At 42.4% G+C, this 21176-nt stretch overlaps 1 protein-coding gene across 1 annotated transcript in view; it reads right to left on the reverse strand.

The window, feature by feature from the left end:
* Nucleotides 1-21176, reverse strand: part of ARMC9 (armadillo repeat containing 9) — a 3277521-nt gene that overhangs the window by 213106 nt on the left and 3043239 nt on the right. The window contains 1 exon segment of the mRNA XM_044070688.1: nt 10596-10713. Coding sequence (XP_043926623.1) covers nt 10596-10713 — 118 coding nt within the window.

Consider the following 21176-nt stretch of genomic DNA (forward strand, 5'->3'; position numbering starts at 1 on the left):
TGAGCTCTAAGGTCTGAGTTAGTTCAAGGTGAGATTTTTCATAGTTTATGGTTATCCCCAGATAGGAACATCTCTGGAGAACCTGCTCTCATGCCTTTAACAACTGATGCCTGGTCAAAGCAGTAATGAGACAGTCGTCTAAGTACAGAAACACCCAGAATCCCAGCAGTCTCAAGTGAGCCAGTACTGCTGCCATACACCTGGTGAACACCCTGGGGGCTGTGCTGAGACCAAACGGTAGAACTCTGAATTGATAGTGACTGGCTCCAAGCCAGAAATGGCGAAACCTTCTGGATCACCTTTCCATATTTATACGGTAGTACACATCCTGAAGGTCTACTGAGCACATCCAGCCATCCTGTTCCAAAAATGGAAGAATGGACTGAACCGTGAACATCTGAAACTTTGTCAAAATGAGTTGTTCAAAACACTGAAAAAAATTGGTCTCCAGTACCATGTCTTTTTTGACACTAAAAAGAATCTTGACTAAGTTCCAGATTTTCTCTGTTCTTGTGGGACTTCTTGGATAACTCTTTTTCTAGCAGTTCTTGAATTTGTAGTATTGGATGTTCCCTCTGATCAGGGGGGGACATCAGGGATTCTTTTGTAAATGGGGGGGTGGGAGGGAAAATGGTATAATATAACTTCTGGAAATGATCCTCTGCACCCAGGTATCTGATGTTATTTCTAGCCAGGTTCTCTACTGCAGGGATAGTAGACCTTCACCTGCCTCCAGAGGAAGACGATCAGGCCTCTTTTCAGGAGCACTGAAAGGGTTTAACCAAAGAAATAATCTCTGTACCCTTGGTTTTCCAGGCCTTTTCTGTGGCAAGGATGTACTCTTTAAAGTTACCACCTCTGTCCCTGGGAGAACCACTTCCATGTATCTGTTGAAAAGACCCTTAGGACTTCTTGAACCACATCTTTCCACTACTTCTCTGATTCGTTGAAAAGGATCGTTGATGAGTGGAAAAATGTATGCCCACGGCAGACAGGATCCTTTCACCTTTCTCACACCTGGACAAAGTCTCTAACTTCAGGGCCAAACAAGAACATGCCATTAAAGGGAGCATTGATGAAGACTTAAAGGGCTCTATAAATTCACATAAGCGCATCCAGGCATGTCTCCTGATGGCAGGGCCTGAACTTGCTACTCTTGTCGTCCCTTTGCTTGCATGAAAAATGAGCCTCATGGACAAGTTGGATATAGACTGCAGGATAGCCAAATGAGAGGCAACAGACTCCTGAACCTCTTCAGAAACTGATCCTGAATAGGTATGTGAAAGTTCCTTAATCAGATCTCTCTGCAATCTGGTAAAATGTGCCAAAAAATTTGAAGACTGTAATGCAAAGTTAGTTGAAGCATAAACTTGTTTCCTAAACCTATCCATCGACTGAGACTCCTTGTTGGATGGATGGACAGAGGAACTTTCCTCAGCTGCTTCTTTTTTATTTGCTGCTGCTACAACCATAGCATCAAAAGGCAAACCTTTTGACCAGAATGGCTTCTCCTCAGGGCAGAGATAATTTTGTCAGGTCTCCAGGGAATGGGTTCAATGGGGTTGGGGGCCTTCCATGCCCATTGAGAGATCAACTCAATAAGCTCATCAGACAGCAGAGTTACACAGGAGGTAGATGGATGGGTACCAAAAGCCTGCAGGTACACCGACTCCTCAGACAAGTATTACTGGACTTCCAATCACCTCGCTATTTTAAGATTTCTAGGATGTCTCCAAAAGAGTCATCAACAGGAGGTGGTCTTTGGGATCCTTCACCCTCAATCAAAGTCCTTGTCTTCTGTGATACATCCCTCCTGGGAATCCAAGTGCTTCCTTTTGCACTTCTTCTTCTTAGGGACTTCCTCAGTGGGATGATCTGGGGAAGTATCAGAAGACAACAACATTCCCGTTTTGGTGTCCTTGTGGAGGCAACCATTGAGACTCTGAATGTAAGTGTGACAGGGATGTGTGTTCCAAGTAGGAAGGAGCCAACTGACTGACTGCTACAGTCATAGCTCTCTCCATAGCATCGAAAGCTGATCCACCCAGAGAAGGAAAGGACTCTGGATCCAAAAGGTTAGGTCTGGGAACCAAGGTCACTTCCTGCTCCGAAAACTCTCTCTCAAAGCAGTAGCCAAAGCCAAGCTGATCTGTGCCGAAGACCTGACATGCAGAGAAGTCTTTGAAAATATAGGAGTTGACTCTAGCCCCTCAGACCTAAGACAGATATGTCCCTGAGAGGTCTCTGATTCTGACTGAAACAAAGAGCTCAGAGCAATAGTCAGTTCCGAAGATAATGATATCTTTGGGTCTGACGCAGACAACACTGGGCAGCTTGGAACCATAGTCTCTAAGCCTTTAAGTGAAGTAAAGAGGGAGTAGCTGAAGAATGGAAACCTTAACCAGTCGGGTAGGAACTGAGGTGGATCCTGTCACACCTTCGCCCAAAGGATTTTTCTCATTAGTCTCTCCACATCATCTTCAGTTAGACCTTTAGAGGAATGAGCTGGCATCACAGAAGGTGATTTAGGTCACTCAAGAATGGTGACGAAGTCTGTCAGGAAAGGGATCAATGGAGGGTGAGTAACTTGCACTTGGAAGAAAAAATGTTGTTGAATCCTGTATCTGTGATGTCAGATCTGACATCTCTGCACCAAAGCTTGTTCTTGACCTGCAATTTTGGGAACTGAAGAGCTAGTCAGTTCCGATAGTTGACTTGCATTAATTCTTGGTTTCGCTGAAACAGTTGGAAACAAAGTTTGTGACTTGGTTCCTCTCCGTTCCAAAGGGGAAGATGGAACAGATGTTTTAGATTTTTTTTTTTTTTTTTTTTAAATCAGAGCCAGTGGAGATGTCAGCAACAACAAACTTCTTTTCTTCATCTTCTCAGAAACTTTGGAAGATGAAGAAGATGATGACAGTCGAGAAAAATCAGATTTGCTTCTTGATTTTATTTTAGAAGAAGTGGCTCCAGATAACGCCTCACTGAAAGAAGACAGAAGCAGGCCATTCAAGATTAATTTATTTTTCCTCTCGACAAGAGCTCTATGGCTAAAAAAAGTGACAAATAGAGCAATCTTCCTGAAGATGAAGGGAGCCCAAACAATAAAAACATAAAGAGCGCATGTTAGAAAAGGGTATTTTATGGCCACATTAATGACAATGTTTAAATCCTGCCGTTGCATTTTTCTTTTCTGCCACATCCCCCTCCCCCCCACAGACACAAAAAAACTGAGGAAAATACAGTACAGTTTTTTGTTTTTTTGTGTTAGGAGCGAAAAGTACAGAAATATATCAACAATCACAATAAAGACACTACACAAAGTGTAGGAGGAAAATATCAGCAATAATATTTAGAATACAGTGAAGTAATAAAAACAATAGTATTTAGAGTACTGACATACAAGAAATGCAAAAAGGGTAAGGGATTTTATAAACTACAGAGAAAAATAGAAGATATAGAAGTACTGAAAGTTAGAGTTGAAAATATATTAAAGGAATCACTTATCTGTTCAAGAGCAATTGGTACCACGTCTGACACGAAAAGTGGCAAACAATCTGTTCAAGAACAATTGGTACCGTGTCTAACACGAAAAGTGGCAAAATAGATCTGAGGTAACCCAGATAGTTGTATCGTGGGTAAACGATAAGTTTGAGAGTTTTTTGGTTACCACAAGCTATGGTAGTGGCTGAGTCAGTTTCGAGGATCAAAACCAAACCCACAAGTTGAGGACAGAATGAAAATTGACATCAGATCCTGTGACAGCAGAGCATAATTGTTGAAGATAAAGAGTGTGGCTCAGAATTGAGAGAGGTAGCAGCAGTTGATGCAACAAACCAGCCCAATGGAAAATGGACTAAAACCTGGGGGAGGTGATGCTAATGAATATTCCAGTTTAAAATTCAGCCTACCGGGGGGGGAGGGGGTGAATAATATGAGAGGATATAAAATCCTTGAATTTGTAGGATTAGTGTGCATTTCTGCAAAAACCACCAAGCTGGATAGGAATTATGCTAAACAAATTTGACTGAATTACAATAGGTTTCAATACATTTTTTTTCTCCGCAAACTTTATTGAAAACAGCAAATACACCAAGCGCTTTCGCCCGAATATTACCGGGCTTTATCAAGGTCAAATATAGCAGCACTGCAAGTCGCATCATTATATATATACAGACCGGACTTGGCTACTGCTACCACTCTTTGGATTTATTTTTCTGCTGGTTTTCGGGTCCTGACTTGCTGGACTTGTTGTGTTCTTGGTTTATTCACATTGTGTTTTACAATTTGTTTTCTCCCTACAAGGATATGATCTATTGCAGGCATTTTATAAATAATGGTTCAGTTGGAACATACCAGATGTTTCCGCTTAGTCTACACAGAGGGATTTAGTGGACTAAACGGAATGGTCAATTAAATATGTTCAAAGAACTCTAATATGGCTGGAACAGTGTCTTAGATTTGAGAATTAGATTTGGCACTAATAAAACAATGTGAAGATGAATGTAAAATCTACGGTTTTGAGGTAAATGCTGTGTTTTTAAGATATGTATCAAGATGTTTCTGCTGTTACTGTTACCATATCATATAATTTGCTTGAGATTGAAAGCTGAGAGGTATTCATTTCAAGTACAGCAATGAAACATTTTAAAAAAGTGATCTATACATCTTGAGAATTTCAGCTATTGGCTTTTGTGTACTTGTTCTGTCACTGGACATCTTATTTCAATAAAAATTATTACACTTTTGTGACACTTTTTAATAGTGCAGTTAATTATTAGGTTGTTGATCACAGGATATGGAAAGCAGCTAAGAAAGAGAGTCAAATGTCTGGTATTTGAGTTAGCAGAGGTTCAAGGAAGGACTATATGACAGCACTGATGTATTCAATCCTCCTCATTAAAAGTGGATTTATATGTTTGAGACTGGCTTTATATATTATGACTGCACAAACCAGTTTGATCTTTGTCTCTGTAGTTTAAATAATGGAAATGACATACTGGACAGTTGTGCATACTGAATAATGGAGAGAGTATATGCTTTGTGTTATTCATTCTCTCAGCTTAATGTACCTATTTTATCGGTTTCACTTCAAAACGTTAAAAACTCATAACATCTAATTTCAAAACAGTAAGACCATAAGATCAAACATTCAAAAACATCTAAAACTCATAACACCGAATTTCACAACATTGAAAATGTATAAAATTGAGTAGTGCATCATCAAACATGTACAGTGGATATAAAACATGTGCGCACCCCTGTTAAAATGCCAGGTTTTTGTCATATAAAAAAATGAGTCCACAATAAATCATTTCAAAACTTTTCCCACCTTTAATGTGACCTATAACCTCTACAATTCATACTGAAAAACAAACAAATGTGTTAGGGGGAAAAATATAAAAAAATAAAGAATGTACAATAAGCTGGTTGCATAAATGTGCACACCCTTAAAGTAATACATTGTTGAAGCACCTTTTGAATTAATTACAGCATTTAGTCTTCTTGGGTAGGAGTCTATCAGCATGGCACATCTTGACTTGGCAATATTTGCCCACTCTTCCTTGAAAAAGCACTCCAAATCTGTCAGATTGTGAGGGCATCTCTTGCGCATAGCCCTCTTCAGGTCACCTCCACAGATTTCCTATTGGATTTAGGTCTGGGCTCTGGCTGGGCCATTCCAAAACTTTACTTTTCTTCTGGTGAAGCCATTCTTTTGTTGATTTGGATGTATGCTTGGGGTAATTGTCGTGCTGAAAGGTGAAATTCCTCTTCATCTTCAGCTTTCTAGCAGACGCCTGAAGGTTTTGGGCCAAAAGTGACTGGTATTTGGAACTGTTTATAATTCCCTCCACCTTGACGAAAGCTGCATTTCCATCTGGAAAAAAGCAACCCCAAAGCATGATACTGCCACCACCATGCTTCACCGTGGAGATGGTGTTCTTTTGGTGATGTGAAGTGTTGTTTTTGCACCAAATGCACCTTTTGGAATTGTGGCCAAAAAGTTCAACCTTGGTCTCATCAGACCATGACACATTTTCCCACATGCTTTTGGGAGATTTGATGTATTGTTTTGCAAATTTTAGCCAGGGCTGGATGTTTTTCTGTATAAGAGAAGGCTTCCATCTTGCAACCCTATCCCATAGTCCAGACATATGCAGAATACAGGAGACTGTTGTCACATGAAGTACATAATCAGTACTTGCCAGAAATTCCTGCAGCTCTTTCAGTGTGGCTGTAGGTCTCTTGGTAACCTCCCTGACCAGTATTCATTTTGTCTTTTCATTACTTTTGGAGGGACATCCAGTTCTTTACAACGTCACTGTTGTCCCATATTTTCTCCACTTTTTGATGACTGTCTTCACTGTTCCATGGTATATCCAATGCCGTGGAAATTTTTTTGTATCCTCCTCCTGACTGATACCTTTCAACAATGAGATCCCTTTCACGCTTTGTAAGCTCTCTGCAAACCATGGCTTTTGCTGTAGCAGGCAACTGAGTAAAATGTCAGAAAAATCCTACTAGGACAGCTGAATTTTATTTGTGGTTAATCAGAGTCTCTTTAACTGATGGCAGGTGTGTACCCAAAAAGACTGAATGCTGTAATTAAATCAAAAGGTGCTTCAACAAAGTAATAGTTTAAGGGTGTGCACACTTATGCAACCAGCTTATTGTATGTTTTTTATTTTTTATATTTTTCCCCTAAGATTTGTTTTTCAATTGAATTGTAAGGATTATAGGTCACATTAAAGGTGGGAAAAGTTTTGAAATGATTTACTGTGGTCTTATTTTTTTTACATCTCAAAAACCTGGCATTTTAACAGGGGTGTACACGCTTTTTATAGCCACTGTTAATGTTATGGTTTATTCTATTAATCTGTATATAGTGCTTATTATGCCACACTGTATGTGTTTTTAGGACATACAGGTAAGTGATTTAGACATTATCCGTACATTCTTTAATCATGATACAGTGAGGTTAGAAAATTAACTTTTTCCCACTGTAGTGCAATCTCAGAGTTGGTATATTGAATTTACAGGGGGTATGGTGTGGCAGAGCCCCCAATTTGGGGGTGCAGCTGGGCTTACCCCCCTGCAGAAACATAGTAAAAAGTGTGTTTTTTTCATTTGGTGGTGTTATAGGTGGAGGGGTGTTATTTATATTTGCTTTGTAGTTTTCGATGTTGTGAGATTCGATATTTTGAGTTTTAGATGTTTTGAATTTTCAGTCGTATGGCCTCGCTGTTTTGATATTACATGTTATGAGTTTTCTACGTTTTGAAGTAGAACCATTTTATCATGACAATTTTTACTAAATAAGTATCACAGAGCTCTCACTCCCCTCCATCTGCTATTGCATTTAACAATTAGATTCATTTAGTTTTATAACCTACAGAATAGTTCTAACTTATTCAAACATCCTCCCATAATTACTTACAATAATTATTATATTCTCTGGACAGGTTCCATGCTAGGCTATCTCTCTTCTCTACAATTATCCTTAGTGTTCCTCTTTTCTCATTCCACAGCCCCTTCCCCATCCCTGTTATGACTTCTCTCTATGCGATAATCATTCCCTGTTTTCTTTTCAATATATCACCTTTTCATCTACTCACTAACTCTACTGCTTACATTTCCATTTCTTCCTTCCCTCTGTTCCAAAGGCCCTGCTTCATTCTAGGCCATCTCCGTGCCTGACAGCACATACATTTCCTTAATTGCTAGCCAAGGCATTAAGGCAATGGAGTCACTCTTATCCTTTTATTTTATTTATTTTATTTTTTTTTGGGGGGGTGATTTCCAACACTTCATAACTGTTTTCTTTTCCAATGCCATTATCACTCCTACAAAGTTCTTTTTGTCTTCAGGTATGTTTCCTTCCATAAGAACGTCATTTTGTCCAACCTTATCTTCCCTTCAAGTATCTCACCTAGCAGAGCCTGCACATGTTCCTTAAAGGTATTTAACTTATGTCTATTCAAGTTCCCTTTTCCTCTGTATTGCACCTCCAACATTTTTGTTTACCCCAGAGAACATTCTTGCCAGCCTAACTGGTATATAAAAATATTTATGTAGGAACTGCCATGCAAAAATCCTAAATTTTCTAGCCTTTGTGACTAACCTTGATAGCTGTATTATCTTGTGCCATCCTCCTTCAGTTATTAGCTCTTTTCTTTTTCCCAGACTTCTTTCATTCTTTGATTATCTAACACCTGTATAGCCCCTCAACAGCCTGCATCCATTTGATAGCATCCCTTTCCACATCCCTCCCTCTAACCTCCCAATACTGATCTCCTGTAACATCTGTGGTTGACATCCCTCTCTCATTCTTCTCTCCAATCAACTTCTCCCACTTATCAACACTCCTTGATACTCCCACTCATGTTTCTTGATTAAAGTTAATTGTTTCCTTCATTTCATTCCAGCATTTCAGCCTGTCCCCTACCAACACCACCTGATGCCAGTATTTCACTATCCCATGTTTTCTCCTCCATAACATCAGGCTTGGTCTTTGTCCTTCCTTATACTCCCATGGGGAGTAGCTGCTTCCTCCATCCACTCAACTTGACTGCCACATCACATTAATCAAATTTTGCAACTTATATAACGTGTGCATTCAGTCCACCCCCTGAACAATAAAAGCACCTCCACCAAATCCTCTCTCCACACAGCCCTTCATTAATTTCCTGAATCATACATTTTCACTCTGCCTAATATTGAACATCTATTAACCTTATTATTAGAGCCAACACCCCATCAGGTACATGTTCACATATGTAGCCCCAAACCTGTTTTCAACCAGGTAAAATATTCCTACACCATGCTAGGCTTCTTTCCATCCAGAATACAATCCATCAAAAACATTATCTTCTTCAAGAATGTCCCCTTTGGAATTACCCAGAATTCTTGCCATGTATATAATGACTCTGATAAGTGCAAAATATGTATACTCTCATAAAAGTCTACACTTATTCCCCTGCATTCCTCCAACTGACTTTTTACTTTATATACTTTCCCATATGCGGTTTTTGTTGAACCACCCACTGTATCCTTTAAGTAAATTCCCAGGTATTTCACTTGTGTCTTCCATATTCCTTGTCCTATTGCTTCCTGTAGTCTGTGTATATTCATGTTTACAGCCAATGTTTGCATTTTCTCTTGATTCACCATATACCCCAATTGTCTGCCAAGGGTTCTCATCATTATCCATACTCTTTAAATATCTTCCACTAAGCTTTCTAAAGTAAGCAATTTATTATCTGCATACATTGTAAATGTATTCTGCCCTCCTGCCATCCATACCCTCATAGGGGGAAATTCTGTCTCCTTTTTGCCAAGGGCTCCAAATATAGTGCAAATAGGAGAAGGGACAATGGACACCCCTGCCTTGTTCACCATGTTTATGCTTATTTCTGTGTAGATACTTAAATTTTTACTTTTGATCATTCATAAGTTGTTTAAAGCATATTAACCCAGCTTTTTGTAAACTCCCATCTTCCCAACAGATCAAATAGATATTTCCACCTCACCCTGTTAAGCTCTTTTTCTGCATCTAATGACAGAACGGTCAACTTATTTTCTTTTGGAATGTCCTGCAATATATGCTGAAGTCTGTTCTTCAGCACGTAGACTGGGGTTGCTTGTGCTTGTTTTAGAGTCAGCAAGTCAAGTTGGACATAATACCAGTGACACAAAAACACCCACTAAAATGCAGCATAAGTTAAGAGAACAGATGACAGTAAAGTCCTGAAGACAAGAAACAAAGAAATTTCTTGTACTATTCTGGTCAGTGGCATCACCTGAGAAAATAACACAAATGACAGTAAAGTGGGGGAAGACAGGTCCATCAGTAAGATTCACTGCAAGACCAAGTAATGCTGATGGCAGGTCTGCATTTCTGCTCTTCCTAATGACAGCCAGAGTTTGCACTTCTCATCTATAAGCAGAAAGAGGTGCATTTTGGGTGCAAACTCTTTGGGGAACACATTATAGGCTACTTACCAGCCCCACCTGGAATGGAGGGCTGAGGAAATGTTGTGTAATTATTGATTTAACAATGGAAAATACAGAGTGGATATCACACATACTAGGCAAACATGCCTCAGGAGTATAAAGTCATCATCACAGATGCACATTCAATGCAGGGTGAAACAAGCAGTGTGGCAGTTTGAGATCACTGCCAAGAATGAAAACAGTATGCAATACAATGCCTTGAAATGCTAAACAAAGCTGCAAATCTCAAAAGCAGCTCTTGCTTAAATGTTAATGCTAATAATGGAAATATATATATATATATATATATATATATATATATACACACACACACACACACACACACACGCAATGATCAGCTTGGAAGAAGGCAAGAATCTTCCAACATTACTGAAAGCAGTTCAAAAATCCACAAAACGCGGTAATTAATGTAATGTTTCTAAATACAACATCAGTCTCCCCAGGTATTGTACTACAAATAATGTACTTTGCTTAAATAAAAGATTTTCTAAAGTGAAAAATTCTAAATAAAGATAAATAAGAAAATCTTTCAGCTGTACAGAAAATATGTTTAGGTGAACATGCAAGAATCTTAAACCTACCTGCTCTTTTCTGGCATCCGATCAGGAGATCGAACAGACTGCGGTTCTGTGGTTTCAGTAACATGGTGCTCTGCCCGGAGGAATGGAGACAATGTCGTGGAGGTGTTTACTTCAAATGCTAAAACAATAAGATATAAAAATATTTTAATGTTGTATTAAAGTATGTTAACCCATGCTATGGCATTACAGGTTAGGAGAGCAGTAAACTAAGAATTTCAAGGCTAGTATTCACCTACAGACACTATGAACTAGGAAGTAAAAGGATGTAAAATAAGGGAGACTGAATACCATGCCACCAATGGGAATTCACGTTACAAGACCATCAATCATATGCTGCTTCAAGATAGGGTGCCTCACTACATAAATACATAAGAATGTCTCACTCATATACATACACAGTAAATAGATTATCATTCTATAGGCACTTTTGTAGTAGCCTGCTATTCCATTACAGTCAGGCTACATAAGCATTACCTAATAACTTAAGCTGGTGAACAAACTGAATCCACCTCCTGTTGGAACATGCAACACTCTCACAGTTCACATTTCCTTTTTGTTCTCTTTTCTTCTCCCATTGACTATCGCACTTACATCCCATTTTATACCTCTCTTTACACCTTGATTTCCCCTTTCAATCCTTCTCTTCAACTCCTTCCCACTCGTCTTCCTTCCTTTTCTCTGTAGCACTTTTCTCCTTTCTCTCAAGAGAGCAATCTTCTTTCCCTGTAGTAATCTGCATCACAACTTGGAGTACACATTGTAAATACTGCAACACTAATCTATAATAACATAGTTGTCTAGAGTTCACTCTAATTGTACAGATCCACTTTGTGCCTCAAAGCAGTAGTACATAATTACTTGATGAAATGTTCTTTCTGTTTTTTGTTTATTATTTATTCTGTGGCACAGAGTGAGGGATCCCTGACTCTGACCCAGGCAACCTGGATTTGACTAGCAAGCCTTGTACTTCTGGGTAGGTCGGATAGGGAAGGCAATGGTGTTTTAATGGTTTGCCTATCCTGGAAGAAGGAAGAGAATCATGAGCAGGGATGGTAAACACAGTGGTAATACCAGTGTACAAAACCCATGCTTATACAATTCCAGACCTTGCACCACCAAATGGTCTAGCCTTGTGTCACTGCATGCCAGGTATTATGGTTTGTGAAATGAGTAGGCTTATATGTAAAAATCCACACTACCACAGGTATGATGCTCAATCTCCTCTCGAGAAATGGAAGCTTTTCAAATTAGGTCTGGAGCAGTTAAGAGTGATCCCCTGGCATCCAGGATCGAGGAGAGGTACCAGTGGTAACTGGTGGTCTGCACCACAGTGTCCAAAAACTATTTAAAAATGTATCTTTCTTACTGTTTATGCAATTGATTATGATAATGTTATGTATAGTGCTTTGAGATGCACAGTGTATCTGTACATTTACAGTGAACAATTTGGACAGTAATCAAGGGGAGATTATAACACCCATTTGTTGACTTAGAGGGCTACTCCATTTCATCTGCAAGATTCATGTCATTATTAGATGTTTTTATAAATATAAGATATAAAATGACCCATTTGAATCCACTGCTCCACAGTACAAGTTGAGCTCCACATTAAAACACATCAAGAACAGCTCTAGAATGAGCAAGAATACAAAGAAATATACAAAAGCATTCAAGTAATATGTAATAACAGTAGAGCAAAGATAATCAGCAACAGAACCATTCAATGTGAATGAAAGTTTAGTGATTAGGTAGTGAACTGAGCACTAGCTGAAAAATACACAAGGATGACTTCAAAAGGAAGAGTAAATCATACAAAACAGTTCGCGAGAAAGTTTAGCTATAGTGAGGACAGGAAAGGTGATGATAGCAATGAAGAGAGGGAGGGTTCATGTGGGGTAATTACAATGACAGGTCCAGCTGCTGTACAGGTAACTTCTGTTTTCCTGAATTTAGTAAAGTGGGTGATATTTCTAAGAGACATGGGAAGCTTGTTCCATGCAAGAGAGTAAGACGTTAACTGTAGAGATTCTGTCCAGGAGATTTTTTGGGTTTATGGCATTGAGTTTAATCTGTGGCTTTGGCACCAATCATCTGCCTGCAGTATATTAACATCATTGAGGGACTCGATGATTGCTCCCAATTTGCAGTTTGCACTTCTGTGTGGTTGAGCAGGCTTATAGTGGGAGACTAGGGAAGAGATGCTAGGGCAGAAAGAGGGATTGTTCAAGATAGAATGGATGGTAAGAAGTTGTGGAAATATGAGCTGGTTAGGAAATTCAAGCCAGCTGAGCAGCTGGAGAGCATGGCAGTGATGTGATTTGGAAGGCTGATTAGCAGCAAATCTAGGAATTTTGTTGTAGGTAGTTTTGAGTCTGGAGATTAGCGAGGACTGTAAGTTGATTAGTATTTGAGAGCTGTAGAAGAGGTTGGGGAGAAGTTATGCTTGGGATAGATAGAGATCCTAGAGCTGGGTGTGAGAAACAAATAAGTGATGTACTCACCATAACGTTCCATCTGAGTTGTTGCTCTTCATTTGTCTTCAACCTGTGGGTTATCAGATCCGACACAGCCGCATAGCCATCTTCTGATCTGAGCTCCAAGCTCCTCCCCTACCCATAATGTCCCTGTCTCCTTCCTGCCTGCAGATAGAGTTTCCTACCTAACCTAGCATCCACACCCAACCCAACCCAACACCTTGTCCTATGCTAAATTTCTCTATAAGCAAGAAAGGAAAATAAGAGGCACCCTCTACTTGCCAGACCGCCACATTATCTATCCAAGGCAGAGGGAAGGATGAAGGGAACAGCTGAATACAAATGAAGAGCAACAACTCAGATGGAACGTTATGGTGAATACATAACTTCTTTATCTGAAGTTGTTGCCTTCATTTGGTCTTCAACCTGTGGGACAGAGTCCACGGCTATTAAACACATGGCAGGCCCTCATGGAAGGATATTCCAGAGCACGGCAGAGCCGAAGGATGCCCTGTTCCTGGATATCATGTCCAACTTATAATGCAAGATGAAGGTATGTGATGAAGCCCAAGTGGCCGAGGAGCAGATATCATCTAAAGAAACTCTGGACCAAAAGGCCGCTGAAGTCGCCATAGATCTAGTGGAATGTGCCTTCACATGACCTGATAAGGATAAACCCTTAGCAGAATATGCCAATGTAATACATTGGTAAATCCAATGGGCAATGGTGACCTTCGATACTGGTTCCCCAAAAAGGGTTTAGAGTAGGAAATGAAGAGTTGGTCAGACTTACGAAAGGATTTAGTCCTGCGCAGGTAAAAACGTAACTGTCTTTGCACATCCAACAAATGCAATTTGTATTCTCCCTAATTTTGGAAATTTGGAAAAAAAAGGCCAGGAGATTAATCACCTGATTAATATAGGACTCAGAAGGTACCTTAGGAAGAATGGATGGATTAGTACAAAAGGTACGCTATCCTTATGAAAAATCATATAAGGAGGCTTGACAAACAAAGCTTGAAGCTCCGAAACCCTCCTGGCAGAAGTAATAACAACCAAGAAGCCCATCTTCCAGGACAAAAATTGCAGGTCAACAGAGGCTGCAGGCTCAAAGGGGGATGAAACTAGAGCTTGCAGAACTAACATAAGATCCCACGGGGCCATAGAATCCTTCACCAGGGGCTAAAAAAGAAAGGTGCCTTTTAAGAAGGCTTTGCAAAGATTAGAAGATGCTAAAGAAGCCATGTTATCACCTACATGAAAATTAGAAATTGCTGCTAATTGGACCTTGACCATAGAAGAACTGGCACCTTGCTGAAAGATCCCTGCCAAAAAGTATAAAACTGTAGAAACTGGGGCAGAGAAAGGATCTAGGGCATGCTGCGAAGCCCAGATCAAAAAACCTCTCCATTTGCTGGAGTACACCCTTCTGGTGGAAGACTTAAGAGTTGCCACCAGGATCCCTTTGACAGGTGAAGCTATGATGGGAGTCCTGACTATCAAGGGAACTGGAGCAGCCAAGAGGTGAGCTTCAGACTGTCCAGGTCTGGATGGGGAATCCCTGAAGGATGAGAAATAAGATCTGGAACTGGATCTAATGTCCATGGTGGAGGCAGCAGGTGAGACCACAGAGAGGGGTACCAGACTTGGCGAGACCAGAATGGGGCAATGAGGATAACTATGCTCCCCAGCCTGCAAGCTTTCTTAAGGAACTTTGGTATTAAGTGAAGAGGAGAATAAGCATACAGAAGGCCTGGGGGTCAAGCATGAATCAGAGCATCTCTGGGGGCTTCCCCCGGTGGAGGCTTCAGATCAAAAAACTCACTGCATTTCATGTTGGAAGGAGAGGTGAAGAGAATGCAGCAAGGCTGACCCCACTTGAGAAAGATCTGTTTTGCTACTGAAGGATTCAGAGGCTATTCGTAAGGCATCAGAATAAACCTGCTGAGCCTGTCCACCAGAATTTTGTACCTCTCCGGAACGTGCGTTGCCACCAGAAAACAGCTGGTGGAGACTGCTCACTCCCACACTCTCATGACTTCGCGACATAGGGGATAAGACCTGCTGACCCCTGTTTGTTAACATACCAGACCACAGACATACTGTCCTTCTGGACAGCAATCATCCCTGGGGTGACAATGGGCAAGGAGAGCCTGTAATGCTAGAAGCATTGCCCTTATCTCCAGGATGTGGATATGCAATCTGGTCTTGTAGGAGGACCACGTGCCTTGGACTGTCCTTCCTGAGCAGTGCCCCCCCACCCTAGCGAGGAGGTGTCCGTGGTCACCGTGGCCAAAACGAAAGGTGGAAGAATAAAGCAACCCCGAACAACATCTGGAGAAGGAATCCAGCACAGAAGGGAGTCTCTGCACACCCGAGACTCGAATGGGGTGTGACAACGAGAGATCTAATATGGACCACTGAACCACGAGAGTCCACTGCCATGGGTAAAAGACTGATCGTGGCCACCAGGGACCCCAGTGCCCCTAATACAATTTCGGCTGTTGGTGAATGAGCTTAAAGAATACAAAGGACATGGAGCTTCAGAGACTGTATTCTCTCCAAGGTAAGAAAGACTTTGGTTTGAATCGTGTCTCCAGTGAAATCAAATATTTGAACCGGGGCCAGTAACGACTTGCTGACATTGATGGTAATGCCCAACCTCTGGGCTAAGAGAAGAAAGGAATCCCTCGCTTGGCAGAGCTGATGCCTGGAAGGGGCAGTAAGGAGCCAAATGTTCAGGTAGGGGAAAACCTGCATACCCTGGAGTCTCAGGTGAGCTGCTATCACTGCCATCACTTTGGTGAATACCCTGGGGGCTGTGGTGAGACCAAAGGGGAGCACTCTGAACTGATAATGACTGGCTCCCAGCCAGAAGCTGAGAAACCTCTGAGAGCGCCTGTCCATTTTGATGTGGTCATATGCATCAACTTGATTACATCCAATCGTTCTCCTGCAGGAATGGCAGGATAGACTGCAGAGTGACTATCCGGAATTTCATCTTGGCCACTAACAGGTTCAAGATGGAGAGATCCTGAATGGGTTTCAAGTCCCCCGTCTTCTTTGTCACCAAAAAGATCCTGGAATAAATGCCTAATCCAGACTGGTCTGGAAAGACGTGTTGGCTGACTCACTTTTCAAGCAGCTTTGCAATTTCCAGTGTAGCATCCAGGAAGTTTCTGGGTGGTGTAGGTGGCTTGAGAAAGGGGACTGAATAACCTCTGGATATAATCTGCAACACCCAACGATCTTCCATGATGGACTCCCAGGCCACTGGGTGTAGTGAGAGGCGAGCCCCAACTGCCTCCAGAGATGAGCAATGAAGTAAGCCTTCAGGGCTGCTGTGCAGGTCTCTCCGAGAAAGGCTCTCAAGACCCATGATTTCTTGGACCCCCTCTGCCTCTAGGGCATGTCTATCAAATCCTCCTCTGCCACTGAGGGAAGGTGAGTCCTGAGTGTCCTGAAAATAGCTCTGAGATTTCTGGAGCCACATCTTCTTGGCCCCTCGCTGACTCCTGGAGAAGGTTCATTGAGGGGCTGAAAAGCAGAGCCCAATGGCAGATAGAGTCTTCCCGTCCTTCTCACTCTGAACTAAGGTGTCACGTACCGACTTCCCAAAAAGGGTGGAACTATACTATGGGGCATTCGTAAAAGATGCCTTAAAGGGTTCCAAAAATGAACAGAGTCGAAGCCAGGCATGGTGCCTGATGGCAATGCCCGTACCGGCAGCTTTAGCGCCCTCAGTTGCATGGGAGAGGAGACGCACAGAGGTGTTAGCGACAGATGTTAGGGTGGCCATTCGAGAGGACAACACTTTCTTGTCCTTGGCTGACATGGACTCAGGGGTAGACTCAACGATCTCCTTGACTAGATTTCGCAGCAGCCTAATCACGTGTGCCCAATAATTTAGCGCACACACAGAAAACATCTCTGAAGTATACACCTGCTTCCCAAAATGGTCCATCGTCCTAGACTCTCGGTCAGGAGGATGGACCGTAGAGCTCTCCTGAGCGAGCTCCTTCTTAGTGGCAGCTGCCACCACCATGGCATCAACCGGGGATCCCTTGGTCCAATAGGTCCTGTCTGTAGGGGCACTCAAAATTTTGTCTGGGTGTTTGGGAATGGGCTCCACTGTGTCCGATTCCTTCCACACATAAGATGTAATAAGATCCAAAGGATTTGCGGGAGGGGACACCTAGGAAGTAGAAGGTCCTGCGCCAAATTCCTCCAGGAACATCAATTCATCTGGGTTAGGTTTTTGGGCAGACCCCCCCCCCCCATGCTGGTGTAGGATTTCCATGATGTCTCTAAAGGAGACTTCTTCAGGGGGGGGCTGACCAGGGAGAACCCTCCCCTTCCTCCAAATCAGTGTCTTCTGTGAGGGACTCCAGTGGAGAGTCCAAGTGTCTCCTTTTGCATGTAAGTTTACGAGAAACCTCTTCAGTGGGGGATTCTGGGGAGGACTTGCCAACATCTCGGTGCTCCCAACTGGCAGCATCCTGGTGCAAAGAGGTGGCACGCTGTCCATGAGAAGGCAGGCTGGCTGGGTCCACCTCAGAAGACAAGATCATCAAGGGTCTCGATGGGTTCGAGAGGACCCTATCCACCGCGAAGGCTGAAGGGGAACGGACCAAAAAACTTGGAGCCGACACCATCCCTTGGATCCGGCACCAAGGCTATGGCTAGTTGGATCTGACCTGCTCAAGGCCATGGCCGGCATTGAGGTACAAGGTACCATCGGAGCCAACACCTTGTTGCTGAGTGTCCTTGGATCGAAGGGCTCTGAAAATGGAGGTCAGATCGGAGGAGTTATGGGGATGAATGCAGACTACATGCTCCCCACTCCGGAGGGGGCAGGCAAGACTCCCATCTGTATCTGAGTACGGTTAAACTTCCACATCATCCTATCCATCACCACTTCGGTAAGACTGCGGGTGGAGCAGGAAGAGGTGGCCATCAACACCAGCTTACAGCAGTGGTGAGGGAAAGCCTGTGCTGGCGACCGGGTCTGAAGTTTCTCCGGTTCCAGGGAGAAATGAGGGGAATGGAGCCAGGCACTCCATCCTTGGAGCTGACCTTACTTTTGCTGGCAGGCCCACTGAGGACGAATGATCCGTGCATCACTTCCTGGCCCCGCCTTTGGACTTAGAGGATTTGTCTCCATCCTCGGACCTCTTGGCGGGAGGTTGATTCCCAGATGCTGGGGCAGAGATAGAAGTAGAAGCCGGGGCAAAAGAGGCTTGAGCCCCAATGGTAGGAGGGGGGAAGAAGACCCTTCAAAATTAACTTATTCCTCCTGTCCATCAGTGCCCAGGGAGTAAACCCAGCACAAGTGGAACAGGAGGTCTCCAAGTGGGCAGCCCCAAGACATTCAGCACCCATCAGGTGGAGACAGCTTGTGGCCACACACAGTGCATTTTCAGAAGACTGGTTTGGGGGTTTCAGCCATACTCCCAACTGAAAAGGCCCAATACACACTCAGAGACCACACACACGTGGATAGAAAAGAGTTTTTTTTTAAACCAATGCAGAGCATGAGGGGGAGATAGAAAATAGAAAGGTTTAAGAAAAGAAGTCGAAAAGGTAGAAAAAAAGTCACTTACCCTAAAACTGTAGCCTAGAGCACGGATTGTGATGCGGACATGAAGAGTGGCAAACAAGATCTGAAGGGAGGAAGGAGACTGCGGCATTATGGGTAGGGGAGGAGCTTGGAGCTCAGATCAGATGCTAGATATGCGGCCAAGTCGGATCCGTGACAGATCCAGTAACCCACAGGTTGAAGACCAAATGAAGACAACAACTTCAGATCTTTTGTTACGATAGAGTAGACCAAGCGTTTGAAGTTTTTTTTTGATACAGTTAAGAACATGAAGGTTGAATTTAAGCTGATTGTCTATTATTGCTCTGAGGAGCTTAGTGTGGGATTTAGGTTTGATGGCAGTGTTGTGAAGGGAGGAGATGGTAAAGGAAGTTTTAAGATGACTAAGGGATTTTGGGAGGAAGAGTAGAAGTTTTGCCTTCTTAGGGTTAAGTATGAGTTTGTTGTTAGTAAGCCAGGTTTCAATGATGTTAAATGAAGTTTCTGTTAGAGTTAGGAGGTTGCAGTATTATTAGCAATGGAAATTATAGTAGAGTCGTCTGGCTACTGTACAAGGGTGGATGTGAATAGTTGGTTAGTGAAGATATTAAAGAGGAGGGGGCCCAGAATTGAGCCCTGTGGCACACCCATTTTGATGGGGAGAAACAGGGGATGAGCAGAGAGCTATTTAACAGATTGCTGTCTGTAGGCGAGATAGCTGAGAAAAACCATGAGAGAGTTGCTGAAGAGAGGCTGAGTTCAGAGGGTTTGGAGGAAAGGATGGGGTGAGAACGTGTCAAAGGCTTTTGAGAGATCTAAAAACAGACAAGGCGCTAGTTTATCATTGTCTCTGGCTAGAGAGACGGAGTTAGTAAAGGATAATAGGGTAGTAGTGGTGCTGTGATGCGAGAGGAAGCTGTGTTGGTAGGGGTGATTAAGTTATTTTGTGTAAGATAAGCTGAGATTTGCTTGTGAATACAGTGCTCGAGAATTTTGGAGAGGGGAGAGAATATGGCAATAGGCCGGTAGTTAAGAGAGCTCAACAGAATTATTTCCTTTGTGGATGGGTAAGGTGAAGAATTTTTTCCAAAGAGTAGGAATGATGGATTCACTGACTGAGCAGTTCATGAGGATGGTGACAGGACATGCAATAGAGCTACCGGGTAGCTTTAGGAAGGAAAGTGGCAGGTTGTCGGCAGATGAGGAGCATGGCTTAAGTTTGAGAAGTTGTTTTTTTTAATATAGCTGGTTGGAACAGGAGTTAATGAGAAAGGGCCATTTTGTAGTAGGGGGTGGTGGCAGGTGTGGGGTTGGTTGGGTTGGAGTTTTGAGTAAGTTTGCTGATGGGATCTATGAAGTATGAATTGAAAATGGATGCAGTTTCTTGGGGTGGTTATTAGGGCAGGGGTTAGGTGTAGAAGGATTCCCTGGGTGGAGAATTTGGTTGATATTATTCCAGAATTTTTAAGGGTGTCTGGGTTCGGTTATTTGGGGTGAACGACAGAAATTCTTTTTATGAGTCTTTTTTGCTAAGATTTCAGAGTTCTCTGTATTTTTCATAGTGTGTGGGTGATTTGGTCTTTACCCAGAGTTTCCAGGCTGAATCTCTGTGTTGGATAAGGGAGCAAGTACAGTTGGTGAGCCAGGGGTAGCAATGTGATTTGACTCTGACAGTTCTGGGAGAGGCAAGGGAGTTCAAAGTGTTTAGGAAGATAGAGTTGAACTGGAGGACAGTGCCATCTAGATGTAAGGATGAGAGTAAGGACCAGTCTATAGAAGAGAGAGAATTATTGAGAGTACCATAGTTAAAGTTAGTTAGCTTGTAATTAAGTTTATGTGGTCTAGTGAGGTGAGGGGAGAATCTTTGGACACATATAGGGGAGTGATGAGTGGCATCAGGTTGATGACAGCGGTTAAGTGTGGAGACAAGAATCCAGTCAAGGATAGAGCTAGTATTAGTGGGTTTGTGAAGGAAGGTATGGGAAGAGATAAGCTGTGTGTAGCCATAGAGGTTTATGTTGGAAGACGGGGAGCTGGAGACATCGGGGAGCCAATTTATGTTGACGTCGCCCAGTATAACTGTTTCATTAGGTATACTGTCAGACATCCACTGGGGAATATGTTCTAATAAGGGTATGTTGTCTCCAGGGGGAATGTAGACAGTGTCCATGATTAGAGTTTTATGGTTGTTAAGTTCGCAGTTGTCTACAATATGTTTAGCTGGGAGAAAGGAGGGAGGAGGGTTAGTGGGGGGATATGGTTAGGAGGTTTGAGTACATAATGGCAACTCCACAACCTTTTTTGTAATTTCTATCAAGACGTAGAATGTTGTAGACAGGAGGGAGAAATTCAATGTTGAAGTTATGAGGTTTGAGCCAGGTTTCATAGACGGCAACTATGCTGGGGGTGTAATGGGCTATCCAGGAGTGGAATTCAGTAATCTTGTTAAGAATGTTATGGATGTTTACTGAGTAAAATGAAGATGTTTGGGACTGGGGTTTGGGTTATGGTGGAGCATTTAAATACAAT

This window comes from Protopterus annectens, chromosome 4.part1 (genome assembly GCF_019279795.1).
Source record: "Protopterus annectens isolate FY-2018-M chromosome 4.part1, PAN1.0, whole genome shotgun sequence".
Classification (NCBI taxonomy): Eukaryota; Metazoa; Chordata; order Ceratodontiformes; family Protopteridae; genus Protopterus; species Protopterus annectens.